This window comes from Myotis davidii, unplaced genomic scaffold, assembly GCF_000327345.1.
Source record: "Myotis davidii unplaced genomic scaffold, ASM32734v1 scaffold665, whole genome shotgun sequence".
NCBI lineage: Eukaryota > Metazoa > Chordata > Mammalia > Chiroptera > Vespertilionidae > Myotis > Myotis davidii.
This window is the reverse complement of record NW_006296410.1, coordinates 540,063-558,118: the sequence shown is the minus strand read 5'-3', so window position 1 is coordinate 558,118 and position 18,056 is coordinate 540,063. Positions and strand designations below refer to the sequence as shown.

The following is an 18,056-nucleotide window of genomic DNA, read 5'->3' as shown; positions in this document are numbered from 1 at the left end:
CCAGCGCCTGCCCCTGCCATTGCAGGACCCCCACCCGGAAGGGCCCGCGGGGAGGGCTCGCTCCTCGCCCGCTGCTGAGGGCAGTTCATCACTAGGTCCCGGGCTCCTGCGCTACGTGGGGGAGCCCCTCCCCCCGCCCCCGGGGAGGGCACTGTTCTCGGGGTCGGTACCGACAGGTATGGCGGGGTAGGTGCCAGAGACGTGGGCAGAAACTGGGTTATAGGTGATTGGATGCTAAGTCACGTGTACAATTCGATTTTCTTTTTTCTTTCAAACCCTTTTAGGAGCCAGTTCCAATTGGACCGAGCGCCCCCCGCCTCTCTTCAGGAAAGTCGTTATTATGCTGATCGATGCCTTGAGAGATGATTTTGTGTTTGGGTCAAAAGGTGTGAAGTTTATGCCTTACACCACTTACCTTGTGGAAAAAGGAGCAGCTCACAGTTTTGTGGCTGAAGCAAAGCCGCCTACAGTTACCATGCCGCGAGTCAAGGTAAGCGGTTTCATATGTGTTTTATAAATCACTAGACCCAGGTGCACAAAACTCACGCGAGGGGCTCAGCCCTCGCAGCTGCCCAGCCCCGGCTTTGTCCGGTGGAATGGCCGGAGGTGGTTCTGCTGTTCCGTGTAGTTAGCACATTAGCTCTTTAGTACAGAGGACGGTTTGGCTCTAAGAGGTTCAGAGGGCTCTTTGTAGTCTGTTACTTGTCCACATTTGAAATGCATTCGGTGCCGTCAGCCTGGCTGGGGCGCAGACGGACGAAAGCCTGACAGATAAGGTAGAACTGAGACCCCGGTGTGTACCCCTTTTCCAGCAGCCAGCGTTCAAGCTTCCTGGGCAGCATAATGGATTGAAAGCCAGATGTTCCAGGCCAGCCTGGTCTCGGGGACGCCCTCCTCCTTGCCACCCTATTGTTTTCTCTGATTGCCATTAGGTCAGTTATAATCCTGGAAAGGCTTAAGGGTGATCCCGTTCAGTCTCTTGACTTTATCGATGAGAAGGGAAGCCCAGACTTGCCCCGCACTGAAGCGAACAGTGACTGACCCGGCCGGGTCTGGCCTCCGCAGTTCTCCTGTGTCTGCTGTATCACCTGCCTGCAGCTGCTTGGCCTAGTGAGTGTGGCTTTCGAGTGACTCGTGCTTCACCCAGGAACTATGGGTAAAGAGAAGACTAAAGCTTTATTAGGGACCATTTCCGAAGGAGGGCACAGGCTTGGAGTACCCAAGTCACGCACCTGGATTGGGGACTGGAGCACAGGCTGCCTGGCTCCAAAGACTGGGCGTCACAAGGCAGCACACAGCCGCACTGCGGAGCAGGGAGACTAAAGACAGGTCCTTCTCAGAGGGCAAGAAGCCACCCTTCCCAAGGCCGTGGCAGCCACAGGAACCTCCAAGGACATGACAAACTGAGTTCTCCCTTCGCCCTTCCTCGGGCCCCCAACTGCAATTCGGTCGCTCCCTGCATGCCCCCTGGGGTGACAGCCCAGAGGGTAAGAAGAGTTCCATAAGGCAAGAAATTGCAGTGTCCGTTAAACTTGTGAAGAGATTCTTTTTACTTTACTAGTAATCATAGCAACGCAAATTAAAACCATCTGCAAGGCCAAATTTTGTCTATCGCCTTGTAAAAATTTAAAGATTGATGATAACCTACTCTTCACGAGAAAGAAGGTGAACAAGCATCTTAATTCTGAGACTATAGCTGGACTGAGCCACCTCCCTCCTCCAGTCCAATGTAGTCTCCGGCTCGTGCCCCTCGACTTGGTGCCCCCCACTGTGCCTACTCACCCAGGCCTCATGGCGGTCATGCCCGTTCACCTCCCCCTCGTCCAAGCTACTTTCCTCTTTCATGATCACACATAGCTTGGCTCCCATGCACACTGCCTTCTGGCCTCAAGCCTTTGCAGTTTCTGTGTCTCCCTAGGAAGGCCCCAACTCATTTCACCTAGACAGCACTTCAGTCTCAGGTCTCAGCTCAAATGGTACTTCCATTGGAAACTTTTTAAAGAAAGTATCCATTAAAATGGTCTTGGTTAAATATATTGTGCATTCAAATGTTGGATGTAAATATATTGTACACTCAAATACTGAAAACATAGCCCCAGCTGGTGTGGCTCAGTAGATAGTGCCAACCCTCCCACTGAAGGGCCATGAGTTCGATTCCCGTCAAAGGCACATACTGGGTTGCAGGTTCCATCCCCGGCCCGGTCGGGCATGTGCAAGAGGCAACCAATCGATGCGTCCTTCTCACGTGTTTCTTCACTCCCCTTTTCCCGTCTTTTTTTTAAAAAAAGAAAAAATATCCTTGGGTAAGGGTTAATAAATATTTGTGTGTGTGTGTGTGTGTGTGTGTGTGTATGTGTATGGGTGTATATATATATATGTATATGTATATATACACACACGTAAATTTATATGTAGTTTTTATAGCTGTTAAAAGATAAAGTAGCTATTTGTTTTCTGGGGAAAGGAATCAGTGGTCTGTTATTAATTGGAAAATAAAACCAAGTTGTAAAATTATTTACATAGTTTGTTACCATTTTGGTGAAAAATGTATCTTTGTATATTTTTGGTTGTACACCTACAGAAGAAAGTAAGGGTACTTACCAAAAATAACCAGTTATCTTTAGGAAGTAGAATTTGGGGTAAGAGAGAGGCTCACATTTTGAGAAATAACTTTAGCCCTAGCTGGTTTGGCTCAGTGGATAGAGCGTCAGCCTGCAGACTGAAAGGTCCCAGGTTCGATTCCAGTCAAGGGCACATGCCCGGGTTGCAGGCTCGATCCCCAGTTGGGGGGGGGGGGTGTCCAGGAGGCAGCCAATCAGTGATTATCTCTCATCATTGATGTTTCCATCTCTCTCTTCCTCTCTGAAATCAATAAAAATATATTTTAAAAAAAAGAAAAAGAAATAACTCTAGCCCTGGCCAGTGTGGCTTGGTTGGGTGTCCTTCCTCTGCACCGGAGGGTCGCTGGTTCAATTCCTGGTCAGGACACATGTCCTGGTTGTGGGCTCCGGCTGGATGTCTCACTCTTACCTCTATTGCATCGAGCTTATGGAAGTCCATTACACCTGTCTTCATCTCTCTAGAAATCAATTTTAAAAATCTTAAAAGGAATACCTTTATGGAGATAGAATTTTCGTCCAATCCAGCACATGCATTTGTATGTGGATAGCTGGACAAGACATAACGTGTGTATATCCATGCTCCCTCCTCCACTCGAGATCGACCCTCACCCAGGAGTGGTGGCTGTCGTCGCTGTTGTGTGTGTGGCGCGACCTGCCTGGACTAGGCCTGGAGAGTGTCTCCCTGAGTGCAGGGCAGCTGATGTCTCTAAGGCCGTTTTTCCGATTCTTGTTTTTAGTTTTAGGCTAGTATTTCCAGGGGCTGCTCAGGGTCAGCGCAGGTTAGCAATTGCTCAGAAGTTGTGCATAAAGACCTAGTGTGGTGAGGCTACCACCCTTCGTGGGGTCACGTGTGGACGGGCCACGTGCTCACTGGTCAGGGACTGATGCGTCCGCCCTGACTCTCACTTTCTCTGTGAGGAGGCCTTCTGCCCAGCCAGCAGGAACTAGGAAGTCGGCCCTCCCTCTCCGGTCTCCTGAGGGCCCACGCAACCTTCCAGGTGCCAGGAAGAGGTGGCGCTGACGGGGGCCACTACACCTGTCTCGTTCCTCTAATCCCCCCCACCCTTTTTTAAAAAAATATATATTTTTATTGACTTTTTACAGAGAGGAAGGGAGAGGGATAGAGAGTCAGAAACATCGATGAGAGAGAAACATCGATCAGCTGCCTCCTGCACACTTCCCACTGGGGATGTGCCTGCAACCCAGGTACATGCCCTTGACCGGAATCGAACCCGGGACCTTTTAGTCCGCAGGCCGACGCTCTATACACTGAGCCAAACCAGTTTCGGCTCCAATCCCCTTTTAAAGTGTGGGCTGGTCTCTTACCACAATCAGCACGGCGCCTCGGGCAGCTGTTGGTGTGGCCTCGCCATGGATGCCATCCCCTTGCATGGCACTGTCCCCTGGAGCCAGCTCCCAGTCGAGGGCCCTCCTGTCCTCTGCGCCTGCAGCACAGCCAGGGCGCAGTCCCGTGGAAGCACGGCGGGTGCACACAGACTCACTGAGGCTGCCCTTGGCCTTGAGTAAGGACTTCTCAATGCATTGTCTGTCCTTGGTGAGTTTTCAGAGTCCCCAGATGGGGTTTTGGCAGTTTTATCCAGTGTCATCTTGCTCTTGGGGGAGAAGATTGGGCGAGCTCGCATGCGTTCCAGATGCCCAGAACACGCACCTGTCCGTTTGCTGTTGGAGAAATCTTGGCTGTTGCCCCTTGGGTGTGACCCGATTCCTGTTGATTTGCATCGCACAGGCCGGGACACGTGTGCTGTGTGTTGTTGGGAGATACAGACCACAGAGACCACGGCCCCTTGGACTCCCGGCTAAAATGAGGGAGGTCACAGGAAGGTGTGAAGATGTCACACCCCCTCCCTCTCCCAGAAACGGGGGCCATGTAGTGGGGGCGGGGAGGGGTCCCCACCAGCACACCTGGGCCAGCTCTCAGGGATCCCTGAGAGGTGTGTGGGAGCTGCTCCTTCACTCGGGAGTGGACAGTAGAGTCTCTGGTCTGTGAATCGGGACGTGGAGTTTGCAGACTTGAAGCTCAGGTGAGAGCCTGGCCGTGGGTGTGAACACAGGCTTGCGCGCACACCGCCTGTGGTCACTTGTTTTGGTTCTCCTCTGGCTCCCTCAGCGCCTCCTTTATCCTCTCCTTGTCTGAAATGGGGTCAGGCGTTCATGGTGAAGCGTTCTGGTTTTGCCAGAATCTGCGGGTAGCTTTCCCCATTTGTCGTAGGACTGAACCACCCTCCGGTCCTGGGAGTGCCCTACTTTTATGCTTGCATCTTTCCTCTGTGTCGTGGCCAGCACCCCTCCCCCTGCTGCACTTTGGACCCCAGAGTCTAATCCAAGAGTGTTCCCTCCTGCAGGCGTTGATGACAGGGAGCCTCCCCGGCTTCGTGGATGTCGTCAGAAACCTCAATTCCCCCGCACTGCTGGAGGACAATGTGGTCACACAGGCAAAAGCCGCCGGGAAAAGGATCATCTTCTATGGAGACGAAACGTGGGTGAAGTTATTCCCAAAGCACTTTGTGGAATATGATGGAACAACCTCATTTTTTGTGTCAGATTATACAGAGGTCAGTGTTTAAAACAAGAAACATAGATCCTACCGGGTGGAGAGGCAGCGTTCGTTGTAGTGGTGTTTATTGCTCTATCGGGAGGGTGTGGAGACAGTACGAACGTGGCTCACTTGCACCGTGACAGCCAGGGGCGTGAGCCCTGGTGCAGGTGTGAGCACGGCTCTCTGGAGCCCACAGCCTGGAGGCTGAGCACCGATTGGCAAGTGTCAAGAATCCAGAAGGGCTGCCCAGCCAGGAGTCAGGTGAGCTGGGTGCATAGGTGAGCCGGGACGTCCCACAAGGATAGAGTGGTGGCAGCCTTTGTCTGAGGCGAGCCCAAGGATGCCACACTGCCTGGGGCTCCAAGGCCGTTGGTCCCTCTGCAAGTGGGTCAGCATCGAGTGGGAGGCACAGGGTCGAGGGCAAGCTGGGTGGGTAGTCTTGAGAGGCATCAGCTGGGAGTGCGGCTTCGCCCAGGGGAGGAGTGATGAGAGCCCTTGTTGAAAAGTTGAGCCTGGGTGCAGAGGGAGACCCTTGGGGCAGTGGCACCGCATGTCTGGACTTGGCATTAGGGCGGACAGCATTGCACCCCTCACCCGTCCGTTGGCTAACACAGATGCCCTCTGCTGCAGTGGCCTGTGCAGCATAGCAGTGCTGGCCAGCGGCACCTGAGCCTCCCCGTCCTGTGCACAGTCACTCAGGAACTTCTCTGCCGTAGGCTTCTCAGTGGGAGGGAGGTGGCCAGCAGTGGGGTCCCGGCTGCCCAGGCTACATGGCTCTGTTGGGGGCTGTGGACGGCTCGTCAGAGTGCTGTCTCCTCCCTCCCAGGACAGCTCTCATGCTGGTCACTGGAACCCGGAGCACTGTCCTGTGCTCACTGCCCTCCCCTGTGTAACGGTCCTGGGTCCTTGCTCAGTGCAGCCCCCGCCGTGCCCACAGAGATGTTCTTGCAGCAGACCTTGCTTGGCCCATCTTATAACACTGTCTGCAGCCTGGGGGTGCGAAACGATGTCAGGGAAAGTTTCGTCTCATCTGATGTTTAGTTCTTTATGGCAGTTTTAATTTTTCTTCTTGTCTTTTCGAACTCCCATGAGTCCTGTCACCTACAGTAAACCCTGTGACGTATAACGACAAATCACTTCCTTGGGCAGTGACGATCTAGCTCTTCATTTGCACTTTCCCCTTAAAGGTGGACGATAACGTGACGAGGCACTTGGATAAAGTATTGAAAAGGGGGGATTGGGATGTGCTAATCCTCCATTACCTGGGGCTGGACCACATCGGCCACATTTCCGGGCCCAACAGTCCCCTGATTGGGCGGAAGCTCAGCGAGATGGACAGCATCCTGATGAGAATCCACACCTCGCTGCTGTCAGAGGTGAGCTGCGCTTCGGTGGGCCTTGGTGCCAGGAGGTGCTTGTGCCCACAGTCCCCAGAAAAACTAGCCGGCACGTGAGCTCAGGTGAGCTGAGTGAATGTCACGCCCACCGTCCCTCGGCAGCCTCAGCCGGCACAGGTGCCACTGCGATGCTCACCTGCCTGGTCCCGCCTCCAGTGGCTGTGTCGCCACCATCACCATCCCTCCCACTCCTGCTTCCTGAGTGCCTTCAGGACACTGACCCTGTCTGGGTGTCTGCGGGGTGTGGGCTCCAGCCAGGAGGGCAGACAAGAAGCACAGTGAGTGCATCAGGGTTCTTTTTTAAAAAATATTTTTATTGATCTCGGAGAGAGAGAGAGAGAGAAACATCCATGATGAGAGAGAATCATGGATTGGCTGCCTCCTGCACACACACACACACACACCCACTGGGGATCGAGCCTGCATCCTGGGCATGTGCCCTAATCAGCAATCGAATCGTGACCTCCTGGTTCATAGGGTGACACCCAACCACTGAGCCAGGCCAGCGGGCTGCATGAGTGTTCTTGACGGTGACGTGCCACAGGACAGTGGGGGCAGAAGGAGGGAACCACATCTGAGGGGCTGTGGTTTTCAGCAGCCTGGGCAGAGTAGTCACAGGAGGCGTGAGCAGAGGCTGGACAGGAGGGGGCCGATGTGCCAGGCCAAGAGCAAGGGCGAGGTGGAGCCTGCCAGGCACACCCTGGGCAGCAGAGGTCATGGCGGGAGCCCCAGGGCAGGAAGGTGGCTACATTTGACAGATGGGGGCACCGGGGCACGCAGAGCAGTGTGCCTGCACTCTCACAGCTCAGAAGTGGCAAAGAGGTCCGGGCCCAAATCCTCTGCCCTGAGAGGCCCTCTGTCCAATCCCACTGTGCTGTGTGACCTCCATGTGATTCTGCTTGTTTCATACATACGTTATTTGACCTTGACCCTTTGATCTGACTGTAAGCTCATAGGTAAAAGGAAAAACCCACTGATTTAGAAAGAACTGTTCATGCAGCTAGAGCCTGACGTGCGTTTCCTAGCGAGTACGTGTTCCCAGTGTCAGTGCCGTTGAAACGGCCCCTTTGCCTTACAGGAGAGGGAGGCCCTCTCGCCCAGCCTGCTGGTTCTCTGCAGCGACCACGGCATGTCCGAGAGTGGGGGCCACGGGGCCTCCTCCCTGGAGGAAGTGAACACCGCGCTGCTCCTCACCAGCTCTGCATTCGAGAGGAAGCCCGGTGAGGACGCAGGCATGGCTGACATGCTGAAACTGTACTTTACTGCTGTGTGCTATCACCCGATACTAATTGTAAAACTGTTTTTGGAAGCGAAGTTTGAAATATCCTGAGTAATGGCTGAATGAAAATTCACAGGGCAAGGGGCAGTCAGGATGAGGGGGTCAGATTTCTTGCCCCGATTATTACAATGCAAGTGTCCTTTGTGGGGATTCAGTTGTCTGGATGCCACTGCCTAGATGCCTGGGACTGTTAGTAAGAATGTCCTGTGGCTTAGCGTCTTCGGAGGCACATGTATGAACTGAGAAACATAAGTACTTACATGCCCTTAAAACTACCCTCTGTTAGAAACTAGAGGTTGAGTAGCCGTGTCAGTAGGAGTCACCAGACCGGTCCCAGCAAGATTCACTGAAGACTCATCTGTCATCACTGACACCCAGTTCTGCACCCAAACACATGGCCCCTCTGACCCACCCGCCTGCCTCAGGCATGGCCGTCTCCGCCACCCTCCCCGTGGGCCTGCCTTTGCCCCTCGCTTCACTTGCTGTTGTTTCTGTGGATTCTGTGGCTTCCTCTCACAGTTCCTTGCCATCACCCAGCACTGTTGGAGCCAGCCTTCCAGTGAGCGGGTACAGTGCCCACCAGGGCACCGACCTCTGCACCCCGCCACCCTCACTCGACCACAGCACTGGCCTCTGTGCCCCACTATCCTGACTCGACCACAGCACCGGCCTCTGCGCCCCACTATCCTCACTTGACCACAGCACTGGCCTCTGCGCCCCACTATCCTCACTTGACCACAGCACGGCCTCTGCGCCCCACTATCCTCACTCGACCACAGCACGGCCTCTGCGCCCCACTATCCTCACTCGACCACAGCACGGCCTCTGCGCCCCACTATCCTCACTCGACCACACAGGGTGGCCACCGAGTCGGGTGAGAGCCCTGCACTAGAAACGGCTTCTTCCCAGCATTTGCTCGTCCTGCCCAGGTGCGTGAGCTCCTGGGATGGAAATGGCACCACGTGAAAATGTCTCACAAACACGTGTTCACGGACATTCACAGCAACATCATTCATGAGAGCCAAGAAGTGGGAACCCCAGCCCTGATGAGGTGGCTGAACGTGGTGCGTCCACACAGCAGACACCACCGACAGAGGAAGGAGTGAGGGTGGGCCGTGCAGCAGGGCTGTCTCAGGAGGAAAAGGACAGCTGCACAGCTGGGAGGCCCTTGTGCGGGCAGATGGCCTGGAGGCCTGCGGGGACGTGTGTTTAACTTGACTTTCTCTAAGAATAGTTATATCCTGCAGACTTCACTCCTTCTGTCCATTGAGTCAGTATCAGTTTTAGAACATTTGTGTGAGTGGTCCCCACCACTCCCATCCCCGCCACCACACCCCACCCCTCCAGCAAGTAGTGTTTCTGTTGCTGTTAGATTTGCGTCTTCCAGGGCTTCTAATACGAGGAGCCCTCGGGTGGTGGTCTTGTGGCCAGGATAGAGGGCCCTGCAGTGCTGCTGAGCAATAGCTGTGGTGTGGGCACGCGTGTCCATTTATCCATTCATCTGTGGACGGGGCTGTGAACATTCGTCAGCAAGTGTTTGTGAAGATGTATTTTCATGTGGTGTCTTTTAAAAAATGTATATTCTTATTGATTTCACAGAGGAAGGTAGAGGAAAAGAGAGATGAAAACACCAGTGATGAGAAAGCATCACTGATGAGCTGCCTCCTGCACGCCCCTCCCTGGGGATGGAATCCACAGCCTGGGCCTGGGCCCTGAGCGGCGGGGCCTGTGGTGTCATTTTTCTCCAGGGCACCTTTGACTCCCTCTGTGCTATTGCTGTCAGGTGGCTTCTGCAGGGCACAGCCAGGTCTGTGCGCAGCACGGGGCTGCTGCAGTCAGTGTCGGGTCTCAGCACGACAGCCAGGCCCCACCAGTGTCAGTGCTGAGAACGACCCCTCAATGGAAGAGACTATGAGAAGAAAGGTAATATTGGAGTGGAAAACTTCTAAGTATAACTCAGGAGGCATCAGTAGAGGGTTGGTCAGACAAGAAGAATAAATTGGACCCAGTTAAAAAGAAAATTTCATACAACCCAAAATTACCGTAATCAAAGCTAAACCTCTGCAAACTCGCCCCAGAGTGGGAGGCTGGCCCCAGGCTCCGCTGACCCACGTGCACAGGCGGCTGGGGGGACGGGGGAATTTCTCCACCAAGAAGAGGACGCCTGCGCTGAGCTTCCTGTCCAGGGCCTCGCAGGGCCTGGGGCAGAGCCGGGCCTGAGCCCAGGTCGTGACTCACCCAGTCCCCTTGTCGGGCCCATTAGGCGCCAACCCCTGCCTAGTGCAAAGCGCTGCAGGTGCTCAGGCCGTGGCCACTGGGCCAGCCTCCCCTGCTTTCCCAGAGGCGCCCCGAGGGGCTGTGAGCACCAATCTGATCCAGAGGGCGGGGCCGCCAGGGACCCCCAGGTGACCATCTGCTGCGCCACCTGCTCCCTGTGCCGGCGTCTCCCAGGCGCCGTGGCTGCTTCAGGGAAGGTGGTGGTCAGTCGGCTCACTGACAGCACGGTGCAGTGATCCATTTAAATCTACAGGGAATGGTTTGGCGAGATGGTGACTGACGTGCGTTGTCAGAGGTCAGGTGTGTCCGAGAGCCTGTCGCTGACCCTGCTTCCTCCCCTAGGTGAAGTCCGGCCCCCAGAGCGTGTGCAGCAGACGGACCTGGCCGCCACCCTGGCGGTGGGGCTCGGCCTGCCTATCCCGCAGCACAGCGTGGGCCGCTTCCTGTTCCCCGTCGTGCAGGGCAGAGCCCTGCGGGAACAGCTGAGGCTCCTGCACTTGAATGCAGTGCAGCTCAGCAGGCTGTTGCGAGCGCGCATCCCGGGGTTTGAGAGAGGTGAGTCACGGCCACCCTCGGTCAGGCTGGGGCCCCGCGTGCCCTGGCCCTCGCTGCGGCCTGGCTGTGCTTCAGAGCTCGGCCATCACCGCGAGCAGCACCCAGAGGCCGTTGTCTCAGGCATGTGCTCCCAGACGTGTGCTCAGTCAAGGAGTGGTGACTCTTCCCACTGTTTCTGTTTGGACAGCAGGGCCAGGGCTGCCCTCGTGGAGCGCAGCTTGAGAGGGAGCAGGAGGTGGCCATGGGGTCAGGTGGTGTGTGGGTGGCGAGGCCTGGGGGGGACGTGCCTCACTTGCAGGGATGAAGGGGCGGGAGTGGCTGGAGCAGAGGAAGGCACAGGACGGGAGGCCAGGGGTGTGGGGGCCTCTGGGACCCTGGCTAGAGTAGGGGCTCTCGCTTTCGTCCTGAGTCGCGGAGCCTGAGCTCTGCAGCCGGCACTTGGGAGGTTCTGGGGCCAGGGAGGCTGGAGGAGAGCTGGGAGGAAGCTGCCCAGAGAGGACTCACAATACGAAGCCGGTAGAAGACCCAGGCTATTGCTGAGAGGCAGGCAGGGCAGCCATGCGGGGGCGGGGGGAGGGGTTGTGGATGTCGGGGAGACGGCAGCAGGCACCCATCCTCCCAGTCCTCACCAGGGCGAGCATGGGGAGGTTTCTGTAAAGTCGAGGGCCTGTTAACACGAAGCATTTCTGGGTAGTTTTCCATTGCAGGAGCAGAGGGGAGGGAAGGAGAGAGGGAGCAGGGGAGGAGGAGAGGCAAGGCCAGGGGTGGAGGCAGAGGGATGGGGGAGGTCGGCTGTAAGGAGGTTGGAGGGTGCTGGCCCGTGACCAGCCCACACACGAAGGTTCCTGGGCGCCAGCTGTCAGGTTCTCCCACGGGCCGCGGAAGCCACTGGGAACCCAGTGCCTACGTCTGTGCTGCGTCCGCAACCTGTTCCTCTTCTTGTCAGAGCATGGATTCGAACAGTTTAAAGTATCAGAAAGGCTGCACGGAAACTGGGTCAAACTGTACTTGGAGGAAAATAATGCAGAAATCCTTCTCAACATGGGAGCCAAGGCCCGCAAGCAGTACCTGTACACCCTGAAGGCCCTGAGCCAGGCCTTGAGCAGCCAGGAGGCCCAGTACGACATCTACTCCATGGTGGTGGGGACCGTCGTGGTTCTGGAGGTACGGTGCTCGCACGGAGCGAGGCTCACCTGTGGAGCTGGCTCCATACCCCAGCCAGGATATCGCAGTGGAGTGTCTAGCACATCAGTGTTCCCCAAAACAGGAAACTGGTTTTCTGTTTGCTCACGTGTGCCCTTGTGCACAGCCCTGTCCAGGCGGGTGGCTGGAGGCGTGGCTTGGCCTTTCCCTCTGCCATCGTGGACCGGCCGGTGCTTCCCACCCAGGTCCTCGCCCTGCTCCTGCTCAGCGTCCCGCAGGCCCTGGGCACCACGGCGAAGCTGGAGGTCCCTCTGTCGCCCGTGTGTTCTCTGCTCTTCTACGTGATGTTCCTGCTCCTCTGGGCCACGCACATGGTCGTGTGCACCTCCGCCGAGAGCTTCTGCTACCTGTGCAGCCTCGCGTGGCCCGTGGCGGGCGTGGTGCTGGCGCTGGTCTCCGCGCTGCTCTGTGGGGTCTTGTCCACTCTGACCAGGATGTGTCTGCGTGGAAAGCTTCTGAGGAGGGTAAGGCTGGCTCCCGCAGAGGGGACACATCTCTTGGTGTAGGCTGCACTTGGTAGTTGAGTACCTTTCCCTCCCGATGTGTGCGGCAGGTGCAGCGCTGGCCGGAGCCTGGGAGGGCAGCCTGTCCCCAGGCTCTGGGCCCACCTCACACTCTCAGCTCCGTGCTGACAGGTCCCAGGCCTCGCCTGTCAGGTGAGAGAGGGTGGGAGAGTGAGAGAGACAGAAACATCAATGATGAGAAAGAATCATGGATCAGCTGCCTTCTGCATGCCCCACACTGGGGCTTGAGCCCATAACCCAGCCATGTGCCCTGACCGGGAATCGAGCTGTGACCTCCGGGTTTATAGGTTGATCTCAACCGCTGAGCCACACTGTCTTTAGTTTTATATGCTTCAGGTTGGTACATTGAAGGGATGGTGCTGTGATGCCAGCTTTGTCATTTCAGTAGAATGAACATTTCAGTGGAAACTTCTGGATTTCTGGAAAATTCATGGTTGGATTCTTGGGAAATATCGTTGAGGTTCTTTGGTTTAGTAGTGGGAACTGGCCGTGGCTGCCTGACGACCCAGGCTCGAGAGGACAAAGATGTAGTATGAAGGGCTGGGTTCAGGGGCCAGGCCCAGGTCTCTGAGCCCCCACACTGCCCAGGTGGTGCGGGTCTAGGCACCATGTCCCGTCACCGGGCTTCGGACGGCTGTGCTGAGGAGGGCAGGCCCTTCCTCCAGAGCCAGGGGAGCATCTGATGAGTGTCCCACGGGCTCTGCTCTGTGCTCAGCGTGTAGCCCGTTGTGTGCGGTTCTCAGGTTCCCCTTACAAAGTCCACCTTCCTTTCTACAGAAGGCAGCTCCTTCCCACTGGAAATGGTCGGAGCTGGACTTCCTCATCCTGGTGGGGACTGCAGGCCACGTCCTGAGTCTGGGTGCGAGCAGCTTCATCGAGGAGGAGCACCAGACCTGGTACTTCCTCATCAGCACCCTGTGTCTGGCTCTGAGTCACGAGAGCTACAGAAGCTGCTTCCTGGGAGACGATGAGGAGCCTGAGCGTCGCCCACGGGTGGCAGGAGAGTTTGCCGGCGCGGCATCAGCTTTGCCGGACAGAAGCGTCAGCTGTGACATGTTAGAGCTCGACCAAGCACGCCAGAGCCCCTCTTCCCTGGACGGACTCCGAGGGCGTGAGAAGTGCATGGCGCTGGCCAGCCCGTGGCTGATCCTCGGCTGCTGCCGGCTGCTGCGGTCTCTGAACCAGACGGGGGTGCAGTGGGCCCACCGCCCTGACCTGGGACACTGGCTCACCAGGTGAGAGCATGCGCCGTGGCCACGCTAGCTGGCCAATTGTCGCCTTTCTCCACATGGAGCCCGTTTGTCATGTTTAGGATGGAAGTGGTATTTGAGATTTGAAGAATTAGAAAAATACACCCTAGCGCATGAATTGATGTTGAAAAGCAAACTTATGTCAGGCTAGCCTATGTGGTTGGTTTTATGGCCGAATCACTGCAGCTGATGTTTGAGAACCTGTGAGTGTTCAGTGATGATCACAGCGAGGAGCTGGCTCTGCCCTGGCCACTGCTCCCGGGAGGACAGGCTGTGACATACGTGGTCAGAAGCCCTCGACAGCTAGTGGCTGTGCGGGTGCTGCTTCAACACCTGGGAGAAGTGCAGCAGGTGAAAACCAGACTGGAAAGGGGGGCTCATGACAGTTAGACGGGGGCGGTGGGGCTCAGGACAGTCGGACATCAGTGTGAGGGGCTTGGGACAGTCGGACGTCAGTGTGAGGGGCTTGGGACAGTCGGACGGGATCTGTGAGGGGCTCAGGACAGTTGGACATCAGTGTGAGGGGCTTGGGACAGTCAGACGTCAGTGTGACGGGCTCAGGACAGTCGGACATCAGTGTGAGGGGCTTGGGACAGTCAGACGTCAGTGTGACGGGCTCAGGACAGTCGGATGGGGTCTGTGAGGGGCTCGGGACAGTCGGACATCAGTGTGACGGGCTCAGGACAGTCAGACATCAGTGTGAGGGGCTCAGGACCGTCGGACGGGGTCTGTGAGGGGCTCAGGACCGTCGGACGGGGTCTGTGAGGGGCTCAGGACCGTCGGACGGGGTCTGTGAGGGGCTCAGGACCGTCGGACGGGGTCTGTGAGGGGCTCAGGACCGTCGGACGGGGTCTGGGAGGGGCTTGGGACAGTCAGACGTCAGTGGGACGGGCTCAGGACAGTCGGACGGGGCCTGTGACGGGCTCGGGACAGTCGGACGGGGTCTGTGAGGGGGGCTCAGGGCAGACACTGACACCTGCAGCAGGAAACTTCAGCAGAACAGGGAAATGCTTCCTCCGACCAGCAGTTGGGAGTTTCAGGTGGAATAACAGGGCACTTTTATCTAACAAGATAGGGAACAGAAGGGATAGGCGGCCTGGGTGAGGCCGCAACCTGGCCCACAGGACAGTCACTGGGGAAACAGTGTGGCCTGTGCCTCCAGCCCGAGTGTGGCTCCTTCCTTGACTGCGAATTCTATGGGGAATCTCCCATCCCAGCATCAACCACCGACAGCCCACTCCACGCCCTCAGTAGCCTGGAGAGAGGAGCGAGGCCGAGCCCACGGGCCCTGGGACCGCACAGGGGCCGTGCCTGCTGCTCAGGAAAGTGCGGCCGTGCTGGGGGCGTGCTGTCCTCTCCACACTGGACCCCGGGCCCTTCCCCTCGGGCTTCTGCGTCTCAGGCTGCCCCTGCCGGTTTGCAGAGGCGGCCCTGGGACCAGGACAGAGCTGCTTGGGGGCATCCAGGCTCACCTTCTGGTGCTTTTTCAGTTGTGACCATTTCCCACCAGGTCAGGACATACATGTCCAGTTTAAACAGCAACAATGAGTGGACCCCATGTGACCACCCCCAGAGCAAGACCCTGGCCATGGGCAGCCTCTGCCTGTCTCCCAGGCGTGCTTCCTTCGTGTGTTTCATTTCGTGAGTGAACGGCGCTCCCCGGCTGCAGCAGTGGGCGTGGCCAGGCAGTTGGGCGCCCCCCGACCCGGTAACCACTGCCTGTGAGCCCCCCAACTTCTCTGGGATCTCGGGCCCTGAATGGAGATCACACCAGGAGGTGCATGACCCCCGGAGTGGGATGTACCCTGGGAAGCACAGGGTTTGCCCAGCACCTCCTCACCTATGTAGGGAACATGTGGCTGCCCAGAAAAGGGGCGCCTGGCCGAGCGGTGGGTGGACCACTGTGGACAAGAAGCAGTAGGTCAGGGCAACAGCCCTTCGTTTGTACATTGTGAGAGCCTGTCTGCATTTCAGTCACCAACTGTTTTCTTCCATGCTTTTCAGAAAAATCAGCTGTTTTTACGACAGTTCTTAGAAAGCCACGCAGCAGAGACCCAGCCTCGCTAGCTGCACTTGTGGGTAATTCCTGGCACTTTCCATTCCCTTTCAGTCCTGACCACCAAGCCGAACTCTCCGTCCTCGCTGCCCTTTCCCTCCTCGCCATCTTCGCGCTGGTTCAGAGCAGGTGCTCCTCGGTGGCCAAGGGGGCCCTGGCGCTTGGCCTGCTGGGTGTCTACTGCTACAGGGCAGCCACTGGCCACGTGCTGTCCCCATGGCAACAAGACAACAAGGACGTTTCCAGGTAGTGTGCTGCAGCCCGGGGCTTGTTTTGAGGTCTCTCTGGTTTTTGAAGGGACACCTGCCTGCTGCCTTCAGGACGCTGGTGAAGTGGTTTCACCGAGAAAGCCAAGGGCCTGCTGAGTGCTCAGTGAGCTGACCCTGCCCTCTGTCCTGGTGGGAGACAGTTGCTCGGCGATGAGGTGTTTGAGAGTCATTTTTTTTAAATACGGAATTTTTTTAAAAAACAAGGCATCTCAAGGATTCAGTGTTGCCTGGTCAGGACGAATGAGCTAGAAGAGCCAGTGGGTGTTGCCTAGCAGTTGGGAAACACGGCAGAAAACTAAACTCGCCCAGGTCTTGCCGGGAACCCCTGAGGAGCCTCGTGCCACTGAGCCCCGAGTCACCTTGCAGGTCAGGGCAGCTGCTCTGTCTCCAGGAGACGGGAGGGTGGGGGGCGGGGGCAGTGTCCCAGGAATGTTGGAAACGTGCGGACCCTCCGACCCAGGTGTCCTCTCGAGCAGCGAGGAGGCCCGAGGCGAGGGGTGGGCTCTGCTCTCCAAGGCACTAGCGTGGCACCGTGGGAGGCAGCAGGGCCAGCCGTGGGGGAGCTCTGAGCGAGCGAGGCTTGTCCTGGGCTCGCAGCCCCCTGCGTCGGCTGAGCTGCGTGTGTTCACGGGACGTGCAGAGACGCAGAACAGCAGGCTGTCCTTGTGTGCAGCCTGAGCCTGTGAAGTAGGAGCGTCGCTTTCATTTCATGTGAAAGACTCACAGTGGGCACTGGCCCTCGGTGGGTCGGTGGCCGAGGGGCACGGGTACCCCTGGAAATGGCCTGCCAGCTGGCGTGGGGAGTCAGTGATGCCAGGGGCCTGGTGAGGGGATGCCCCCGACACAGGGAGGCCAGATGGGGCAGCGTGGTGTGCAGGCATCTCAGAGGCGCGCACTTTGTCGTCGGAGATGGGGCACCTGCCGGAGAGGGAAGCCACAGGCGGGTGTTTAGTGCAGTTGTTGGTCTCAGTCTGAGTCTGTGACGCACAAGCGGACCCTCCTTCCTCTCTGGTGGACGCACCAGTTTCAGCGTCGCTCGCTTCAGAGCTGGGGGCAGTGTGATCCTCTCACGGACCCAGCGGCTTGTGGGCCGGAGCCCCCTTTGGTGAATCTGTGCTGCTGGGTTCACGTGCTTCCTGCCAAGTGCCTCCTGCCCGGCCTCTCTGTCCCGGTCCTCGGCCCCTCCTGCTGCCAGAGCCGCTCAGCCCAGAGCTGTCCTGAGTCCAGAGCACTGACGGCTGCTTCTCTCCTCTCGGGCCCCAGGTGCTGCTGCCTGTCCGTCTTCTAGAGCTTGCCTTTACGTTTAATGCCTGGCTCTCCTCAAGTGGAAGCCCATGTTCAGCGGGCAGGGCAGGCCAGGCCGCGGCGGCGCCCTTCCTCCTGGTCGCCCGGCATTCAGCCCTGCCCTCTGTCAGCTCTGACCACTCCGGCTTCGGCTGCGCTCTCTGCTCAGCATGGCTCCCGCCTGGGTGGGCTGTGCCTGACCACATCTCCGTGGCAGGCCTCAGGGACAGTGTTTCACTGTTTGAATTAAACTCATACTAAAAAGATAATTTTTTAAAAATGCGTAAACCTTCCTAAGAAAATCTGAAAGTTTATTTTTTCAAAAATATATATTGTTTTGATTATTTCATTTACAGTTTTACTTAGCGTTACTGTACTTATTTGTTCTTACTTTGAGAGGATGTTTATTAAAGCTGGACAGGGTCACAGGAAGGGCTCGGTAGAAGCAGCACCAGGAGAGCCCAGGGGGGCCACTTGGCTTTACTTTAAATCATCAGCCTTTCTAGGATAAAATATTTGCTTTATGAAATTTTTTAAATGTATTTATTGTCTAAAGTTTTACATATGCCTCCTTTTTCCCCACTTGACCACCCCACCCAGCTATTCCCGCCCCCACTACCCCAGTGTCCTGACCACTGGTTATGCTAATGTGTATGCACTCTAACCCCCTCACCTGCCATTTGTGTATCTATTCTTTTTTTTTTTTCCCACTTTATTTTTTCTTTATTTTATCGTTGGGGGCCATAATGATTTCTGAATAAAACCTGGTAGGTAGGTTATCTTT

At 56.7% G+C, this 18,056-nt stretch overlaps 1 protein-coding gene across 2 annotated transcripts in view; it reads left to right on the top strand.

Annotated features, from left to right (window-relative positions):
- The first annotated feature begins 284 nt into the window (after positions 1-284).
- The window catches only part of PIGG (phosphatidylinositol glycan anchor biosynthesis class G), a 26,420-nt gene continuing 8,648 nt past the window's right edge, over positions 285-18,056 (top strand). Inside the window, exons 1-9 of one of the 2 annotated variants that reach the window (XM_006771443.2) lie at positions 285-490; positions 4,985-5,194; positions 6,366-6,554; positions 7,654-7,795; positions 10,474-10,686; positions 11,633-11,850; positions 12,075-12,353; positions 13,191-13,648; positions 15,774-15,965. In XM_006771443.2, the coding sequence (XP_006771506.1) occupies positions 341-490; positions 4,985-5,194; positions 6,366-6,554; positions 7,654-7,795; positions 10,474-10,686; positions 11,633-11,850; positions 12,075-12,353; positions 13,191-13,648; positions 15,774-15,965 (2,051 nt within the window). In that variant the 5' untranslated portion in view covers positions 285-340. The remainder of the gene's footprint in view (positions 491-4,984; positions 5,195-6,365; positions 6,555-7,653; positions 7,796-10,473; positions 10,687-11,632; positions 11,851-12,074; positions 12,354-13,190; positions 13,649-15,773; positions 15,966-18,056) is intronic. The other variant, XM_006771442.2, reaches the window with a different exon arrangement.